The sequence below is a fragment of the Diospyros lotus genome, chromosome 2 (genome assembly GCF_014633365.1).
Source record: "Diospyros lotus cultivar Yz01 chromosome 2, ASM1463336v1, whole genome shotgun sequence".
NCBI lineage: Eukaryota > Viridiplantae > Streptophyta > Magnoliopsida > Ericales > Ebenaceae > Diospyros > Diospyros lotus.
The window spans coordinates 22908452-22928339 of NC_068339.1; the positions used below are offsets into that span (position 1 = coordinate 22908452).

General features: G+C 36.8%; 1 protein-coding gene across 1 annotated transcript in view; it reads right to left on the reverse strand.

Annotated features, from left to right (window-relative positions):
* Window positions 1-3709: 3709 nt before the first annotated feature.
* LOC127794392 (uncharacterized) overlaps window positions 3710-19888 on the reverse strand; it is a 48872-nt gene continuing 32693 nt past the window's right edge. Inside the window, exons 2-5 of the mRNA XM_052325429.1 lie at window positions 17191-17375; window positions 16935-17105; window positions 5436-5888; window positions 3710-4603 (exon numbers count right to left, since the gene is read on the reverse strand). Coding sequence (XP_052181389.1) covers window positions 4145-4603; window positions 5436-5888; window positions 16935-17105; window positions 17191-17375 — 1268 coding nt within the window. The 3' untranslated portion in view covers window positions 3710-4144. The remainder of the gene's footprint in view (window positions 4604-5435; window positions 5889-16934; window positions 17106-17190; window positions 17376-19888) is intronic.

Below are 19888 nucleotides of genomic sequence, written 5' to 3' on the forward strand. Positions count from 1 at the left end.
TTTAGTATTACATCTTCGTATATTATACACAATTATTTTAATTTTTTATCAAAAGTCTTTTTTTAATATTTTTATATTTTCCTGGATACCCCACCACCACCACACCACACCCGCCACCACATGCAACACCAAAACCCAAGAAACCCTTTAATGACTTACCCCTGTGGCCCTACCCCCCCTCTCCCCACGATTTGTTGCCTGTTCATCTTCTTCTCTCTCTCTCTCTCACCCTCTTCTCCAAGCAGCAGCCATCGCCATCTCTATCTCTTACCCTCTCTCACACTTTCTCTCTCTCTCCCTCTTGCCATTGTTGTTGACCCCTACTGCCAATGTTGCTGCACCGCCGTCGGCCCCCAACCGCAGCTCTAGCCCTTCTTCCTTTCCTCCGTCGTCGATCTTGCCACTGCCAGTCGATCCGTCGTTACCACCGCTACTTGATCCACCAAACTTCAGTGAGTGCTCTCTCTCTCTCTCTCTCTCTCTCTCTCTCTCTCTCTTTCTCTCTCTCTCTCTCTCCCCGCCATTAAACTGGTCTGGAACTCGAAATCGAAGCTTGTCTTCTGCGAAGATGGCGACGAACAAGGGGAAGGCACGGCGCCGAATAGGAGAGAAGAAACCTGGGATGGAAGACCTCGAACAGGTGCGGGCTTCCAATTGCTGAGAAAATTTGATCTACACCCCCCGCTGGAATTCATTTTCCTTCAAAAGCTAGAAAAGATGGTCAGGTGATCGAAAGTTAGAACTTTAATTACCTGGAAAATATGTGCAATCAAACATGTTAAAAGTTGGAATTTAGATGGAAATTGATCATTTTCCATGGAAATTAAGGGCAATCAAACAAGCCCTAAGTGTTTAAACATCCTCTCAAAAAATTATTTTTCTTAGACTTATATTTTTAGGTCAAAATAGATGATATATGAAGTTTGAAAAATATTAGAATAAGTTTCAAATATAATGAAAAATAGAAATTTCGAGTGTTTGGCAATGTGTTAGTCGAATAGAAACTTCGATTAATCTTATATTAAAAATGTTACTCAAGCATCAGACTTCATTACTCAAGTAATTCTACTAAGAAACTAAGGACTTTAAAATATTAATCAAGTAAGGTTAAACATTACTTAAATAACTAGTATATAAATTAATAAGTCCTAAACATTATTCAAGAAACCGTGTATATTATTCAAATAATCTATAAATTTGTCAAAATATTGCAAAAATTACTCGAGTAATCTGATATTTTAGTCAAGTAACCTTTGCTCTAATTTTGAAAATATTACTCGAGTAACACCCATACATTACTTGAGTAATATGGTCTGTGAAACTTTAAATTCAAATATTCTAGCTATTAGATTGTTTTCAATGCTGACCCAAGTACATTTAATGACATTTAATTGAGCAACATTAAATGCTCTAAGAGTCTCTATACATAGGAATATACATGTTTTTATTTATTTTTTCTTTTTCTAACTTGATTTGCATTACAAAAATAGAAATTAGTTGTTATGACAGCAGAAAAGTTATTTGTTCTATAGATTCAAAATTGAAATCATTCATATCCTTGAGAGAGAATCTAGAGCAGAAGGCTTCGAATGATCTTGCATTGTGTGGATTATTGATTCAGTCTTAAAGTGAAAAAACATTATAAGGGTTATCACTTGATCCTTAGAAAAAGCAAAGTGAAATTATAACTAAGCCCATGAAAAGCTATTATCATAAAGAGGATAGCGCTTGCCTCTTGTCCGTTTATTCTATCCCGTAAGTAGACGGATCGTGACAAGTAATATAGCGATGAGTAGGGGTGTCGTACTCATGAGAACTAACTTTTGACGTCTACTCTAACTAATTTAACCTTAACCTAACACACACATTAGTATAGCTATTAACAATGACTTCAACTGTAATGAAAACTGATTAACTAATAAAATATGGAACTAAAACAATTTATTTGATTCAAAACTCACAGAACTAAGGTACTAGGGTTTGTGAATTCATCGTTGGCCTTCTATGATTCAATTGTTCATTACTGGGATCTTGTTATTCCTTATCTTAGGTTGAAAATCGATGATCCAATTACAATCAAAAGCCTATTTCGATGGCCATTCAATTAGATTTATATATATGAGATTAACTATCTCTAGCCAACCTTCGAATATATAAACATACATTCAATCACAGTGATCATCACAAAATGATTTCATAGGGTATAACGGTATCTCTAACTATTATAGAACCCTACGTTGTTTGTTACCATGTCTAATCCGTATTGAATCTCTTGAAAGCAATACAAATCATAAATACGTTTCAATGGTGATTAGGCATCAAAATGACATTATAAACACAACAAACAATCAACCCGAATGAATAAGGAAATAGCAACCTGAGTAACTTTAAATCAAACCATTAGAAGTCGAGGTTTCATCATTCACCCTACCTATAAACACTTAGCAATGCATTCTTACAATCAAAAGAAAAGGAAAAGAGTCGAAATCCAAAGCAGAGATTGAGAAAGAAAAAGAAAAATACAACCAAAAGTATAGTTTTCAAGTTGTCTTCTTTCACCCCTTCAATCTTTTGTCGGCTCTTCTTCCCAAAAACTCCCAAAACTCCAAGATGGAGCCTTTATATAACCATCCCTAGGGTTTTCGAGTCGTGCTCCATGAAAACTCTCGTTCCCTATTGAATTGGATGGAGAAGGGACGAAATCGCGCTTTGAATTGAAGTTCAAAACCTTACCACAGTATGCTTGTTACTGCAAACCTGTGAGCTCCAGAAAGCAGTTCTTAAAGCAGTCTTACAGCGGTATGCATACTACTGTAAGATCGTGAACTCCAGAAACTAACTCTTACAGTGATCCTACAACGGAATGCATACCGCTATAGGCCACTAGATTTCTTCCTTAACCTCTTTCTTCTCTGACATCCACTTTTCACTCTTATTCCACTTTCACTTTCTCCACCTCATTTCCAGTTGATAGCTGACCATGCCTTCAAGTTTTATTTCCACTCCTATCATGCATCGAAATCGTCCCTTTTTGTTCCATGTCTACTTTGCATGCGATATGTACCTCTATTGACAATATTGAACCCAAAATGAGTAGTAATCATGTTTATTAAATACCTAAATGCTAAGCTTGGACAACTAAATAAGAGTGTAAAATATACTAATCACCTCACTCTCAAATTCGACACTTAATGAATTTGAAAATCTTTGATGAGAAGTAAAAGTAATGGACATAGATATTTATTGTCGAACTACTATAACCAACTGTGCAATCTCTCTTTATTTATTACATTGTTGCATTTATTTCTTATACCATTAAATACTAAATTTTTTGGAGAGCTTAATTCACCCACTCTTATGTTAATATCTTTTCAGTTGGTAAAGAGAGAACTCAGTTAAACCAAGGTAAATTTCAATAATTACTCCTAAGATTTTTTTAACTATAAAAAAATCTCTTAAATTAAATTTAATATAGTTTATTATATTTTTATCACGAATTAAATTTATAAAAAAGTAACTCAATTTTATCATACCGAAGTCCAATTATAAGAAGATCATACAATTTTTACATTGCTTGGCAACAACCTAACATAACCATTCTCGGTATGTAATCTGCTTGGTGAAGAGTAATACGTTTTAATTTTAATGCAACAAGTGTTAAATAAATTACTCAATCCTAAAGAAAAAAATAAAAAAAGCACATAAAAAATGAAAGGGAAAATTAAGGCAGTGAAAATAACATAAGGTGGCAATTAACATTTAATACAATTCTCAAACACGACAAAGTGGCTATTTAATCTACCATACTAAATTACACTGCCATGGCCCAAATAGATTACCAAAAGATGAGAAAATCCTATCGTTACAAAATTAGCGGAGAAAAAAGAGAAAAAAAGAAACTCTTATAAGCTATCTCATGCACTAATCAATGAAATCTATCCCTTAATTTCCCAACTCCAGAGTCCAGACCAAAGAAAAGCTGCTGCAGAGGAAAAGAAAAACCTTCATCTAAAATACACTCACAATTCTCATCTACCTTCACTCTGCTGAGGCTGGTAGCCAGTACAGTTCTACCTGTCAAAAACATTTTTTGTACCCATGATATATATTTGATGGAGCGAGCTCTTCGAACCCGATTCACTCACTATCCGGCCCGTCTTAACCTTTTTATTCTCTCCAGGGCACCCAGATGAACATCCCCTCCTTTATCTTTCGCAGCAGCAGTGTCATCTCCAGTACCATCTTCTTCATCGGCCTCCTCCCGCTTCCTAACCAGACCACCAAACACCGCAGAGGGGACGTCTTTCTGGGCAATCTCAACTTTTTCCTCGTCTTCTGAGTCACTCTCCTCCGGGAGCTCAATATCCTCATGATTTGCGGTGACTCTTACTACACCATCTGTCTTAGACTCCATCCCAGCGCTGACAAATCCCAATTTCCGGACACCATCTTTGGTGGCAGCGTCATTGGCTGCGGGCACTAACTGCTTCTCTAAAGCAACCATTTCGTCTTCTGGAACCCCGGCTTTTTTCAACGCGTCCATTGTTTCGTCCAGATTTGGCTTGTCCTTTTGCATCAAGTATTCTGGAAGGATATAATGAGTCTGGGAAGAGAGAACGAAATTTTGTCACAATTAGTTAAGAAAGCAACTGCAAATAAAAATTATAGATCCAAGGCCCGGTTTGATAGAGTTTTCAGTTTTCATTTCAATTTCGTGTGTTTGCTTTTTAGTTTTCGTTTTTTGTTTTCAGTTTCTGCATTTTGATTTTATTTTTTTTTTTCTCTCAGCCCGTTCTATTGCCGACGACCAGAGTTGCATGCATTGACGATGTGGGAAAGGGGGGAAAATTGGAAACAAAATCAAAATTGTGAAAATTCCTTTTTCTTATTTCAAAATTTTGAGAACTATAAACAAAAATCTAATTCAACCCCATTTTCTGTTTTCATTTTCAAACTAAAGAAAATAGAAACTGAAAACTTGAAGAAAACCCTGCCAAATGGGACCAAAGCTTTTGGTAATTGGAAGAACACAAGCAATTAGAATAAGAATCTAAATATACCAATATCTTACAAATGTTTTCCTGACAAGAAAGAAATAAAAGAAAGAAAACCCATTAACTAGGCTCCATGACAACATCGCTTTTACCCAGTTTCAAAATCCTTTTACAAAACCAATTACTATCTATCTAAAGGGAGCCAAAATTATAATTTATAATTTAAATTTTTATTCAGTATCTCGTAATGATTTGATCCTAATGGATGTTGCCACAGAAAAAGAATGGTTGAAGTTGCTTGTGAACAAGATGCAGAAAGGCCATTGAATCAATGAAGTTGTCACTCTATGAAATGAAGTAATGCATGAAAGAAATGGATCCCATCCACAAAAATAGCCAAGGGAATAGACAAACTGATGAAAAGAAAGAAGTGTAACCTACCTGGCTATAGCTTGCAGTAACACTCCGTTTAATGCGTAGCATTTCTCTGAAGGTGTCTTCATTTCCATGCTGAACCTCAAACTCGTGCCATTTGTTCCAGATATCAGGGTCTGATCGTGGATCTGCAAACTGAGATGCATACACATATATTGCACGGGCCCGATCGATTTCTCCCAGGCTCTTCTCAAGCTCAGCATATTTCACGCACATGGATTTCACATCTTTCTCTGGAAGACCAGATTCTATAGCTTGCTCATATATTTCCCTTGTTTTTGGAACCCCAAATATCTCCGCAGCACGAGCTATGTAGATCTCGTACATGCTCAACTTTTCATGGGTTGGGACTGCCTTCGTAGCTTGATCATAAACCTTCATTGCCCGCTTTGCTAGACCATAATCCTCCTCTAGTTTGGAATATTGTAGGTACAATGGCTTTACAGCTTCAGCCGGGGCCTGATCGACAGTAAGATAGGCATTTACATCATAAGCACATACCCATTCATAATGCTCAGAGCAAGTAGAAAGACATTACTAATTTACCAGCATTGAGCTCAAAAAAGACAATGATTGCAAACAATACCAAAATGCCTTAATAGAACAAAACAATTTTCCCCGATGAAAAATTGTTAAGGCAATTCAAAGGACAGCAAACAGTGAGGGCAATACAATAATAACAACATATCCAGTCTTTATTCCACTATGTGAGGTCGGCTACATAAATTCTAGACTTCCTTGTATTTCTGTCTTTTGTCATATCTTCATTTAGGATCATACACTTCATATCAAACTTTAATGTCTCTCCCAAAATTTTCTTGGGTCTGCCTCTACCTCTTTTTTTGACTAATTGTTCTATTTCATCAACCCTCCTCATAGGAGCGTCTCTTGGTCTTCTTCCCATATGACCAAACAGTGAGGGCAATATATGAAGTTAATGATCTGGTTGTATAGACACGGCAAGGCCAAAGATCAAAAATAAACTAAACAAAATAAGGTGGTCCTGACCCAGCAGGTCTTGGGCTAAGACCTGCTCTATCAAAGGGGTGTGTTGAAGAATAATAATATAAATTAAAAGTTAATGCTCTATCTTATAGTTTAAGCTTTTAGATGGGAAGGTTAATAATTCAACAAATACTTTGTCACACAGTCACAGGCTGAGACAGGGAATTTGGCTCCCACGATTATACATGAGGCAGAACTTCACTGGAGTCAAATACTTCCATTACCTGCTAATACCCCTTCTCCATGGCAAACCATCAAATCCAACAATAGGGCCCAAACTTATGCTGTTAATGGGGTATGCATCTCACATAATTCTGAAACCCTACACACCAATAGCAGTCTATAATCAGCCCCACAAATCACCTGTGCAGGGACCTGCTCCCAGTGGAGCAACCATGTACACTCTGTGTACCCAAGCAAAAAGAAGGAACTTGATAAGGTGGTATCTGTAATCCTGACCCTGTTGAAAACATTCTCTAGCCATCAATGCTTCCTCAAATTAGCCACACAGCATATCCATTGGGTATGCAGCATACAAGAAGTCCCTCCCTTGCCCTCTGAATCCTTTTTTCTATACAATTTGAGAGTATACTGTCCTGCCTCGTGGCTCCATCTCCCTAGTTATTTGCCTAATTCTCATGTCATCAGAATTTTGCTTCACTCTCTTAAGATGGATCCACATCTCACTTGGGCTAAATCAGCTTACTCCTCATAATTAAATTAATCAATATCAAAGATAACCAGACACTTGACTTCACAAATGTAATAATCCATGAGAATTATTGATGACCATGCATGGTTGAGTAATCACAATCAACAACCTTATCTTCTTCCTAGAAAACCATAATCAGCAGATACTTTCAATGGAAGCTGATTGACAACTGCGTGATGGAATACAGTGGCAGCACCCTGTAAATAATTCAACAGGCATCCTAAAACTGGTTCAAAGGCCTGAGCATTGACTTAGGATGTTTTGGATGAAGGCGGCCCCTCCTATTCTAGGAGCTTTGATAGGGTTAGTTTTGATGCTTTATGCATAAGGGCCATTTTTGTCACTCTATATAACATCTAAAACGTGGCTCTTGTGTCCTAGGGTCTTTTAAACTCTACCTATGTTGTAGTTTTATTTATGGTCTTTTCCTTATCTTACTATTAGCAGTTTCTGTTTTTGTTTTTTCCCCAACAGGAAAAGGATTTTCCCAATCCTAAGAGGAATAGCATTACTACAGCTCTACCTCTATAGATACAATTACAATCTCTCTTTTTCAGTAGTGAATGGAATAATTAACTAGAGCTTTCTCTAAGCTTGTTATGCTTTCTTTGAATCATACAATGAGATTCTAACCCTAGATGTAATACCTCCTTCCCTCCCCCCCCCCCCCCCCCCTCTCCCTCCCTCTTCCCTAATCTTCAATTCTAGATTATTATTTTTGTATCCTGATTCAAATCCTTTTCCAACCCCCAAAAGTAATCTTTTCAGCTTTATTTTACCTCTAAATTTCCCACCAACCCACTACATATCTAAACCCTAACTCTTTCAACAATTTTCCCAAGCCTTCTAATCTTAAATAAGTCTCCAATCAATCAGTATTCTCACAATAGCAAATATGCGGTTTGGTATCATAGCTTTGGTTTGCACTGTGTCAACTTGTATTGACTATCAACATGATGAGATGTTAAAAAATATGGAGCAACAACAAGAAGATGGTAAAATTGAAATTGATATAGGGCTACTAGCGATTTGGAGGAAGATGTATATGTCACTTCTTTCTATTATTCGAAAAATACTTGCCATCCCTAAAGTAGAAAAAGAAGATTGGAGGCATACTCCACATTTGCAGATCCTGGTTCACTGCAAAGATCAAGCTAAGAAGATTTTTCTTTTTTTTCTGTGATGAACAGCTAAGAAGCTTATTATTGATGGAGGAAGTTGTATCAATGTTCTTTCAACATCATTGAACCCCTCAAACTTCCAGTTGAACCCCATCCTAAAACCATCCAAAGTTGCTTGGACTAAAAGGTGCATTGTTACTTTTTCTGTTGGTAATTATAAGTATTCTGCATGGTGTGATGCAATTCATAGGGGAAGTTGCCCACATTATTCCTAGTTGACAATGGCTCTATGATCAGGATGTCAATCATTCTGGTAGACAGAATACTTGCACATTCACTTCAATGGGAAAACAATAGTATTGAAGTCCTATTACCACAGCTAAAATGGAGAAAGTCAAAGCACCAGCCCCTAAAGCTGCTAAAAGAAATAATCAGCCCATAAAGTTGCTAAAATGGGAATAACCACCAAAAGTGCCAAAGGCCAATCTTCTTGCTGAAACTAAGAGAGACCACCTTTGTATCCTAACTAAAAAGCACTTCCAACTAAAAATAGAAAATCAGGTGTTGTTTGTTCTGTTGTTGCATGAGAAGAGAAGGAACCAGCTACTGGAAACGATCTAAATGTACCACAAGAAGTTAAGTGGGATTTTTTTTATGTTGCACCAGAGGAATTACTTAATGAACTCCTTTCTTTCCAAAATATTTTGCATGTTATTAATCTTGTTCCGAGGTCTACATTGCCTAGTCTACTAGCCTATCTATCCTATGAACCTTGTGAGCATGTTGAACTCAAAAGGCAAGTAGAGGAGCTGCTAGTTAAGGGACACATTTGTGAGAGCTTAAGCCTTTGTGCAGTCTTTTCTTTGCTTACACCAAAGAAGGATGGTTCATGGAATATGTATGTCAATAGTTCAGCAATCAACAAGATTACAGTTAAGTTTCGGTTTCCCATTCCCTGCCCTGATATTATGTCAGATGTTGTGAGTGGTTCTACCATATTTTCTAAGATTGATTTGAAAGGTGGTTATCACCAAATCCGTGTCAGACCCGGTGATGAATGGAAGAAAATTTTTAAGACCAAGTATGGCCACTATGAAAGGCCGGTTATGCAATTTGACCTCACTACTGCCCCAGCACATTTATGTGCTCAATAACTCATACATTGCAGCCCTTTATTAATTGGTTCGTGGCAGTTTGTTCTGACAACATACTAATTTATAGCAAGATAAAGAAGAGCACATTTGTCACTTGCAACAAGTGATTAGAGTTGTTCATCAACAGGAGCTTTGCGTTAATCTAAAAAAGTGTTCATTCATGACTAGAAGTGTTGTCTTCTTGTGTTTTTGTCATTTCTTCTAAAGGAATTGAGGTTGATCTGGAAAAGGTTAAAGCCATAAAGAAGTGGCCTATGACTTCTACTCTACAAGAAGTTTGAAGCTTTCATGGCTTTAGCTACTTTCTGTAGAAGCTCCATTAAGAATTTCAGTATCATAATGGCCCATATTACTGATTGGACGAAGAAAGGGCAGATTGTTTGGACAACAAAGGCAACCACAAAAGCATTTGAAGAAACTAAGAAAATAATAGAAGGGCATCTTGTGATGCATCTCACGTTGGTATTGGGGGTGTACATAGACTTGGTCAAGAAGGGCATATCATTGCTTGTTTCAGTGAGAAGCAAAATGAAGTTAAGCAAAAATATTATACTTATGACAAGGAATTTTATGCCATTGTTCAAGCATGAAGGCATTGGTGACACTAACTCATTCATAAGGAGTTTGTATTGTATTCTGACCATTAAGATCTCAAATATATTGACTCCCAAAAGAAGTTGAGCAATTGGCATGAAGAGTGTGTTTCTTTCCTACAAGAATATGCTTTTGTTATTAAGCATAAGGCCAGGGCTGACAACAAACCAGCAGATGCTCTTAGCTGTGTGCTGAACCATGTGGCACTAGTTCTTCCTTCTATGGCTGCACAACTTGTGGGATTTGACTTGCTCAAGAATGACTACCATTCTTGCAAAGATTCCACCACTATATACAGTGATCAGCTTGCTGAACAAAACACCACACGTCCAGATTTTTCTTTGCATGACGGGTGTCTTTTCAAGGGACCTCGCCTTTTCTTGCTTAATACTTTATATTTCAGTACATGAGGAGACTGTTAGAGAGCAAAACTTTGGTGGTGGATTAGGTAGTCATTTTGAAGGACAAAACTATTGTTATGGTTTAGGATCATTTCTATTGGTCTAGTTTGAAGCAAGATGTTGCTAGAATTGTGTCCAGATGTTGAACTCTTCAAATTTCCAAGGGAGAAGAAGAATACAAGTATGTACAGTCCACTTCCTATTCCACATGAGCCTTGGCAACAGAAGCGTGAACTTTGTCCTTGCCTGCCAAAAAATCTTAGAAATAATGGTTCAATCTGTGTAGTAGTGGATTCTTTTCAAAGATGGCTCACTTCATTCCTTGTTCAAAAACTTCTAAAGCTTTGAGCATTCTTAAAATCTTCTTTAAATAAGTTGTTCATCTTCACGGGCTACCTAAGGTGATAGTTTAGATGTGAAGTTCACGAGTTATTTTGGAGTACTTTATGGAAGATGCTACAAATAATGTTCCAATTTTCTTCTCTATTTCAACCACAAACTGATGGGCAAACAGAAGCTATTAGTGGCAGTATGGGTGACTTGCTTGGTTGTTGTGTCAAGGATTATGTTACGAGAAGGTGCCAAGTTCTTCCTATGATTGAATTTGCATATAACAGTTCTGCTGTTAACAGAACTACAGGCCAAAGCCCTTTTGAGATTTTGACTGGATTAACTACTAGAAAGCCTATTGGTCTAATTCCAATACCTACTTAGGCAAATCCTAGCAGCTAGCATTGAAGCTAAAGCTTTTGCCAAACATATTCAAGAGCTAAATGAAGACATCAGAAAGAGAATTTCTTTCAGCAATGAAGACTATAAAACAATTGCTGATATGAGAAGAACAAATGACATGGTTATGGTCTGAATCAAACCTAAATATTATCCTAAAGGGAAGTATAACAAGTTGCACTCAAGAAGTGACAATCCTTATAAGATTCCAAAGAAAATCACCTCTAATGCATGTTCTTAACCTGCTAGCTGATATGGGTATTAGCAACATCTTTAATGTGAAAGATCTAACCTTAAATCAAGGCCATGATGATGAAATGAAACAAGATTCAAGTAAAACTAGAACACCACCAGCTCCTCGCTTGAAAGAAGAAATAAAAGACAGTTGATCATCAAGTGGTTTCGACACTTAAGAGGAGTTTACCAGAAGTATCTAATCAAGTGGAGGTGATATCCATTGTCAGAATCAGAATGCACTTGGATCGCAGATTGCGACGACCTAGGGTTTTCCTAGGGTTCGGAATGGGATTTGGAGGAAATTGACAGGGGAAACAGAACAAAAAGTGAGAGATAATAAGAAGAAAGTGTCATGACCCTGAGGATATGATTGTAATTGGGGGGGAAATCCATGGTGTATAAGTTGTAGACCTAATTGTAGAAGTTTAGAGGTTAGGCGATAATAACTAACTCTTGTATAAAGTTATAAACAGTTAGCAAGGCTGTTATGGTAGTTGGCTGTATTTTCTGTTATTTCATTCAATTGTAAGCATATAAAGAGGCTGGCATAGTTAGAGAAAGGCATGATTTGAATAACAATTGAATTCCATTTCTCTCTCTCAATTCTCCTAGTTTTCCCTCGGTTATCTCTCTTCTCCCACAATTCTTTCTGTTCTGTTCTCTCTTTCCCTTCCTTTCTGCTCTTCCTTCCTCTAATTCTTACAAATTTACTTCCCAAACCCTAGGGTCGTATCAGAAAGGAGGTAGAGTTCAAACGAAACAGAGAGGGAGAGAGAATTTGAGAGGGAAAACAGAATTCAATTCATTCATCAATACCTATTCCCTCCTAATTTAGCCTATTTATAGGCTGTTACATCCTTTCACTTAGTAACCAACTGAAGGTACAATACTACAGCAGCTTAAGGTACAATCCAAGGAAAATACATGTACTAAACAATTACTTCTATAGCCTTGGGACTGTGACACAGATCAACAGTTTCAAAGGCTTGATCATGATTTCTATGATAGTATCATGGCTTCAACTGGATGGTGCCTTGTCTTCTTTAGCCAGGGAAAGATGATGCAAGATATTGGCAACAGTCCGCAAAGAAACAAAAGAAGCATCCTAAACGTGGTTCTAAGGCCCAAGCATGATTTGAGATATTTTGGATGAAGAATGACCCTCCTGGAAGATTTGTCAGGCTTAATTTTGATGTTTTATGCATCAATGGTATTTTTGTCACTGCATAATGTCTAAAGCATGCCTTTTTGTGTCCTAGGTCTTTTGTTAACTCTACTTGTGTGTTTAGGTTTATTCATGGTCCTTTCCTAGTATTATTATTAGTAGTATCAGTTTTCTTAGTTTTCCTAATAGGAATAGGAATAACATTACTAGAGCTCTATAAATACTATTATAAACTCCCTTCAATAGTAAATGGAATAATTAACCACAATTTTCTCTAAGAATGTTATGCTTTCTTTGAATTGTGTGACGCAATTCTAAGTTCTAACCTAGTTGTGACACCCACAGAACCCAAAGAGTGATGCCTATAAACTATTTCTCTCTTCCAAGTCTCCACCGCCCCGCCATCCCCCCCAAAACAAGAAAAGAAAATCTTTAGTTTCAGATTATTACCTTTGTAACCCAGCTTCCAGATGTTTTCCCTATAAACCATTTCTCTCTTCCAAGTCTCCACCTCCCCACCCTCCCCCCCCCCAAAAAAAAAGAAAGAAAAATCTTTAGTTTCAAATTATTACTTTTGCAACTCTGCTTCCAGCCCCCAAAAGTCATGTTTTCAACCTTATTTTAGCTCTAAACTACCCACCAATCCATTGATCTCCAATTTGTTGTTATTCTCATAATACCATATCTGTCGTGCAGCACCACAACTACCATCTAATCATCTTCCTAAATCATAATCAGTTAGATTAATTTCAAGAAAGCCAATATTCTAGAACCTACATGGTTAGTCTTTTTATTTACTTCAACTCTCTACCATACTAGGAGGGTCCTTGTAAGCTAGACGTTGAACATATAACAGACCACAACCCAGTCAATGACAAACCAGCAAAATACAGCAGGGGTTCATTAAGCACCAGCCCTTTTTTAGCTGTGTTTTTTTTTTTTTTTTTTTGCTTAAAAAGAGCAAAAGCCATTTGTTTGGTAGCTCATTTTTTTTAACTTAAATAAAAAGCTCAAAGAGCCAGGGTAAAAGTCATTTGATCAAACCTAGCTGACTCCACTGGGTTAAGGCTTGATATGTTGTCAAAAATAGAAAGCTCAAAAAGGAAGAAGTGCCAAAAATAATGATTCTCTTTCTTCACTCTATTGAAGGAAATAATATATTTTTTTTTTATCCAACTCTTCCAGAGTTTGAAGGTATTGTATCATTTCAGCAGTTACCAAACATTGTCACATTTTTTAAACAAGCTTTTTTCTACTGCTTCTTTAAGACTCCCACAAAAAGGAAATGCTGGTGCAAACAGAGCTTAAATCAGTACAGCCAGAAAAATTATTTCAGGAAGAAAAATAAGATAAGTAAGCACAAAAACAACACTTAAAAGCAGACTGTTAATAGCATGAATAAAATGGTTGAAGTCACCCATGTACATCTTCGTTAGCATTTCAAATAGAACTTCAATCATGTGTTATGGATCAGATTCAGTCAGTCAAAGTGGATCCATTTAGTGGCAGAGTTACAAGTGGTTTACTCATGGAAAGAAGAAGGCTTAGGACAGGGCTAAGTGTCCTAATATTATGTTCTGTCCTCTTTTGTCAGTTTATTTTCTATTTTTCTGTCAGTTATGTAAATTATTAGTATTTGAATTTGTCTAGATCTGCTATTCTCTAGGAAGCAGTTCCTAGTTCTAAGATGGCAGTTATTTCTTCTAAGATAGAAGTTATTCCGCTACTTCCCTGTAAGACATATATGCAGTTCAGAGGGGAATAAACATTTTTATGCAATATTTCTCAGAAAAGTTTTGAGTACCTTCTTACTCAAGGAGATCGTTGGCTTGACGAGCTCAATTTTTCTAGTCAAGATAGGTCAGAAAGAGAGAAGATCACAGAAGCATTCAGCAACTTCTTTTTCTGATTATTCTGTTTCAGGACCTATAACCAGATCCAGGGCTAGATAACGAACCAACTTGGCATCAGAGCCAGATTATGGGGGATTTACATTCTTTTCAACAGCAATTTGAGGCCTTCCTGAAGTTGTATGAGAAAGATAAAACCAGGACGGCACTGAACGGGAGCAGGACCGCACAGCCATCATGGCACAGCAGCAGGTACTGGCGGGTGATTTGCTGGATGATTGATTGTTTAAGGATGGTTTAATTTTTTTATAAGAATCGTGTGTATTTGCTGCATACATCTCCTCTTCCTCCTGCATTGTTGTCTGGTGTTCATAACCAGTCTCATGAGGGCTATCAGAAAACTCTAAAATGTCTTTGGATTTTTCTTGGAAATGAATGAAACAAGAAGTCCAGGATTTTGTGCGGACTTGTCCTACTTGTCAGCACCATAAAGTGGAGCACTTACAGCCTGATGGATTATTGCAGCCACTCCCTGTTCTGGTTCAGATATGGGCCAATATATATTTGGATTTTGTGGAAGGTCTTCCTCCTTCCAGTGGCAAGCAGGTGTTGCTGGTTGTGGTTGATCGTTTTTCTAAATATGCCCATTTCATTCCATTATCGCATCCTTACACGGCTGTTTCAGTAGCCTGCATATTTTTTGATAATGTGTTTAAATTGCATGGGCTGCCAGAATCTGTGGTGAGTGATTGCAAGGTCACATTTACCAGTTTGTTTCGGACTGAGTTGTTTCGGTTGAGCGAGGTGAATTGTCTTTTAGTTCAAGGTTGTTAAAATCGTAAAATCGTAAGAGGGTCATTGACATGTAAAATCGTAAAATTGAGTGCAATTCAATTTCAAAATCATAAAATCGTAAGGGTTTTTAGTGCAAAAAATCGTAAAATCGTACCCGTAAAATCGGGAGTTTAACAACCATGTTTTAGTTCCACCTCTCACCCTCAAACAGAGGGGCAGACGGGAGTGATTAATCGTACAGTTGAAATGCACCTTAATTGTTTTACTAGTGATTGACCAAAGCAGTGGATTGATTGGGTGGCTTGGGCTAAATTCTGTTATAATACAGGATACCATGCTTCCCTTCATGCTACTCCTTTCAAGATCATCTATGATCGTCCACCTCCCCGTCTATTATCCTATTGTTCTGGATATCTAGGGTGGAGGCAGTGGACCAGGAATCGTGTGCTCGAGACTTAGTTCGTCTTGAATCACATGAGCAGTTACTGGAAGCTCAGCACGAAATGAAATTCCATTATGATGCTCCCCATAGGGATGTCCACTATGCTGTTTAGGGTTGCAGCCATATCACCAGCTTTCTATGGTTCTAAGAGGAATCAGAAACTTGCTCCTCGTTTTTATGGTCCCTATCCGATTCTAGAGAAGATTGGTTCAGTCACACATAAACCTGCCTTACCACCTGAATCAAAGCTCCACGCTGTCTTTCATGTTTCTTGTCTTAGAAGTATCACGGCACTGAATCAGTTTCTCCTAGATTGCCAATGCTTAACCAAGGTGTTCCTATTCCTACTCCTCAAGCTGTTCTAGATTTCCAGGGAAAGAGAGAAGAAGAGGGGGAGGGGTGTTTCAGCGAGGGGCCTTGATTCATTGGGAGGGCTTATCCCCACCCCAGCTGATGCTTCCTGGGAGTCTATTGCTCATTTAGCTGTCCATTATCCAAACTTTGTGCTCAAGGACAAGCGCCAATAGGAGGAGGGGAGTGATGTTATGGGACAGCAAGTAGACCAATCAGATTCAGTCAAAGTGGATCCATTTAGTGGCAGAGTCCACAAGCAGTTTACTCATGGAAAGAAGGCTTAGGGCAGGGCTATGTGTACTAATATTATGTTTTAAAATATTCTGCTATGTTCTGTTCTCTTTTGTCAGTTTATTTGGATTTGTCTGGATCTGCTATTCTCTCGGAAGCAGTTCCTAGCTCTAAAATGGCAGCTATTTCTTCTAAGATAGCAGTTATTCCACTACTTTCCTGTAAGACTTATATGCAGTTCAGAGGGGAATAAACATCTTTATGCACTATTTTTCAGAAAAGTTTTGAGTACTTTCTTACTCAAGGAGATCATTGGGTTCTCTCTTGCCAAGCCCAAGTTTTCCAGTCCAGATAGGTCAGAAAGGGACAAGATCACCAGAGCATTCAGCAACTTCTTTTTCTGATTATTCTGCTTCAGGACCTATAATCAGACCAGGGCTAGGGAATGTACCATTATGGTTGAAGTTCAAGCTAGGAATATGGATGGTGTAACTTCTTATGGCCAACTAGTCACTAGTTGATGATATGTTGATTAAATTAGCAAATATTTTTGACCCTTTTACTGATAAGCAGGAGTTTACAATAGACAACTACAGATGATATATAGAAGTTCATTAACGACTTACAACTTCCTAAATACTAGCAGCGGCCAGAATGTAAACATGTTATAATTGGCTATTGAAATGCAAGGACAAAAGAAGAGTAAGATGTATACCACTTCAACAGCATGCTCAAACAACTCTCTTGCACGTTCCAATTTTGATTTCCCGTATCTTTTAACAAACTTGGAAAGATATGTGACCCATATGTCCTTTACATGTGGATATTTAAAAATCTTGACACCTCTTTCATACACCTTGAATGCATCCTCAAAATATTTGTGTTCCTGGAAAGGTCAAATTGGAAAGCCTTACTTCCCAAACTACACAAGGCAGATGGATAACAAAAGGCAGTGTAAGGTATATCTTTACCTCCAAAAGCATAGCATAGTTAATTATGATTTGTGGTGTGGCTATTCTTAGATCCAAAATCCTTTCATAAACTGCACAAGTTGACTCTAATGTCCCCAGGCTTTCCTCTAAATCAACATAGAATGCCCAAAGCCTCAAGGATTTATGCAGCTTGATCTGCACTGGTTCATTGCCATCAGCAGCCACTGTGTAAAAACATATAGATGAAAGGCCAAAGGTTAGTCATGATACAGATTATCACTAAAATTCAAAAAGAAATTGCAATTGAAACTAGTAAAAGAGTTGAAACTTGAATCAGGCAAGAGTTTAATTTAAAATACAAAGTCTACTTGTTAATTTTTAAAAACATTGATGATAAAGTCAACAAGCCCCTCTGCTGAGATGCAATGGACTGCGTAGTGTGTAGTACCATTTAGCAAAACGAACTTTTTGGGTATCTCATTTCTCATTAACAATGTTGATAACAAAGCTAGCAAGCCCCTCTCCTGAGATGAAATAGACTGTGTGGTAACCATTTAGCCAAAAAAATAAAAAAAACAAATTGGCTATGCAATGATATAGGAGTACATGGAAACAACAGCACAAACCTTAAAAGGAGTACATGGAAACGCCATACATATTTTTCCTTTTTTTTTTTATTTCACTCATTTATTTATTTATTTATTTTGAGCAATTGAAGGTACACATCTGTGTTCTACCCCCATCCTCATGTAATTGTAAACAGATTCTGCTTTAAGAAACAATGGAGCAAGTACACGTGATGATAAGAGGAAAATACACTTAACAATACATTGTAAAAAACTCATCTCATGGATTGAACAAGTTTCATATCCTCTAGAATGGGCACCTTTAAATCCATACAAGAACTTTCCATTCCCAACACCTTTTGGGCAACCCCATATGCAGTGAGCCACTCCTTTGCACCACTGATTTGCAATAACTTGTTCTGTTAAGGTTGCATAAAGCATAATTTATAGGGTTAATTACCAAAGAAGGGTTGAACTACCCGAGTTTTCAATTTTAGACCAAGCTTTTAATTTTTTCTGCTAGCAGCATCATACATTTATTTAGTTTCAATTATAGACCGCTATCTAGCCCAGTTAGATGTTGCTGTTAAAATATGACATGGCAAGCTTATGTATAATGAGTTGGACAATGATGTAGCAAAAATGATCCACCTCACCATACAGAATACTAAATAACAAGTAGCAACACAGGGGGTTGGTTTTTGCCACCTCATCGTCCAACTCATTACATATCAGTATGCCATGTTATTGAAAACTTGAGTAAAATTTAGTGTTTTTTGGTAACTAACCCTAATTTATATATGCATAAGATGACCTTCTACATACACTGCAATTTAATATTGTTTAACAATTTTATACATTGACCTCCACTATGTTCAAAATGTGAGAAACAGTGACTATTGTGTCTATTAATTATACAAAAGACAATGGAGACACAAATTGAATCTTCGAAAAAATTCAAGATAGACAGAAAAATTGGAGGCCAATTGGCTCTAAAAGTATTGGAGAACTGTCACTGCCCTTGGCAGAAACAATAGAGTTTCCCCTGACTCAGTGAGATTCAATGGATCAAACAAGGAAAATTAGAGAGAGAGAGAGAGAGGAGAAAGAACAGAAAGAAAAGAGTGAGACGAGAGAGCGTAGAGGGAGAGAATCGAATTGTTCTATATTCTGATTTTGCATAACCTCTCCCACCGAATAGAGAGAGTAAATTGTCACGACCCTAGGGTTTAGCTAGGGTCCAGGAAGGAAATGGGAAGAATTCAGAGAGAAACAGAGAAGAATTGGAAGGAGATATAAAGCAGAAATCAAGAGAAATGAGGGAGAACATAGAAAGTAAGGAAGGAAAATATGAATTCATTATATTATTTCAGCATACATTTCTCTACATGCTATATCCTATTTATAGGTTGTTCAAATGATAGAATATTGTAGAACAGCACCAATGTGCACTTTAACAGAATGAATAGCATCTCCTAACAAACAATCTTTATATATATAAGAGTAGGATAGTGTGAAAAAAAAAAAAATTCCAACCAAAACTTGCATTAATAATTTAAATTTTTCAATTGCTTTGAAATAATAAGTACTAATTACTGTAAAATTAATAATAAATTTTAAATACATGATATTTTCAATACTAATCATGGATTTTCTAATACATTATTATGTGAATATTAAATATTTAATTATTCCGCCAATCAAAAAATAAATACTATTTATGAGGAATATGAATACACTTAAAATATTAAATAGGTCACAGAAAATTGTCCATTAAATAAAATTTTATCTTTATGTAATATAATAATATATAATTTATTATATTAAAGTAGAATAGTTCGCAAATTTTTTTTCCCTCAAAAAATCTGCCAAGCTGTTTTTGTCTCTAAAATTTATATTAAATTTGCATGGGTCTTCTGAAAAATATTAATAGACAACTTGAACAATTAATTAAGTCATAGAAAATTGTTCATTTATTTAAAATCTTATATTTATATCTTTATTCTACATACAACAACAACAACAACATATCAAGCCTTTATCCCACTATGTGGAGTCAGCTACATGAATTCTAGACTTCCATGTATTTCTGTCTTTTGTCATATCTTCATTTAGATCCATATACTTCATATCAAACTTTAATGTCTCTCCTAAAGTCTTCTTGGGTCTGC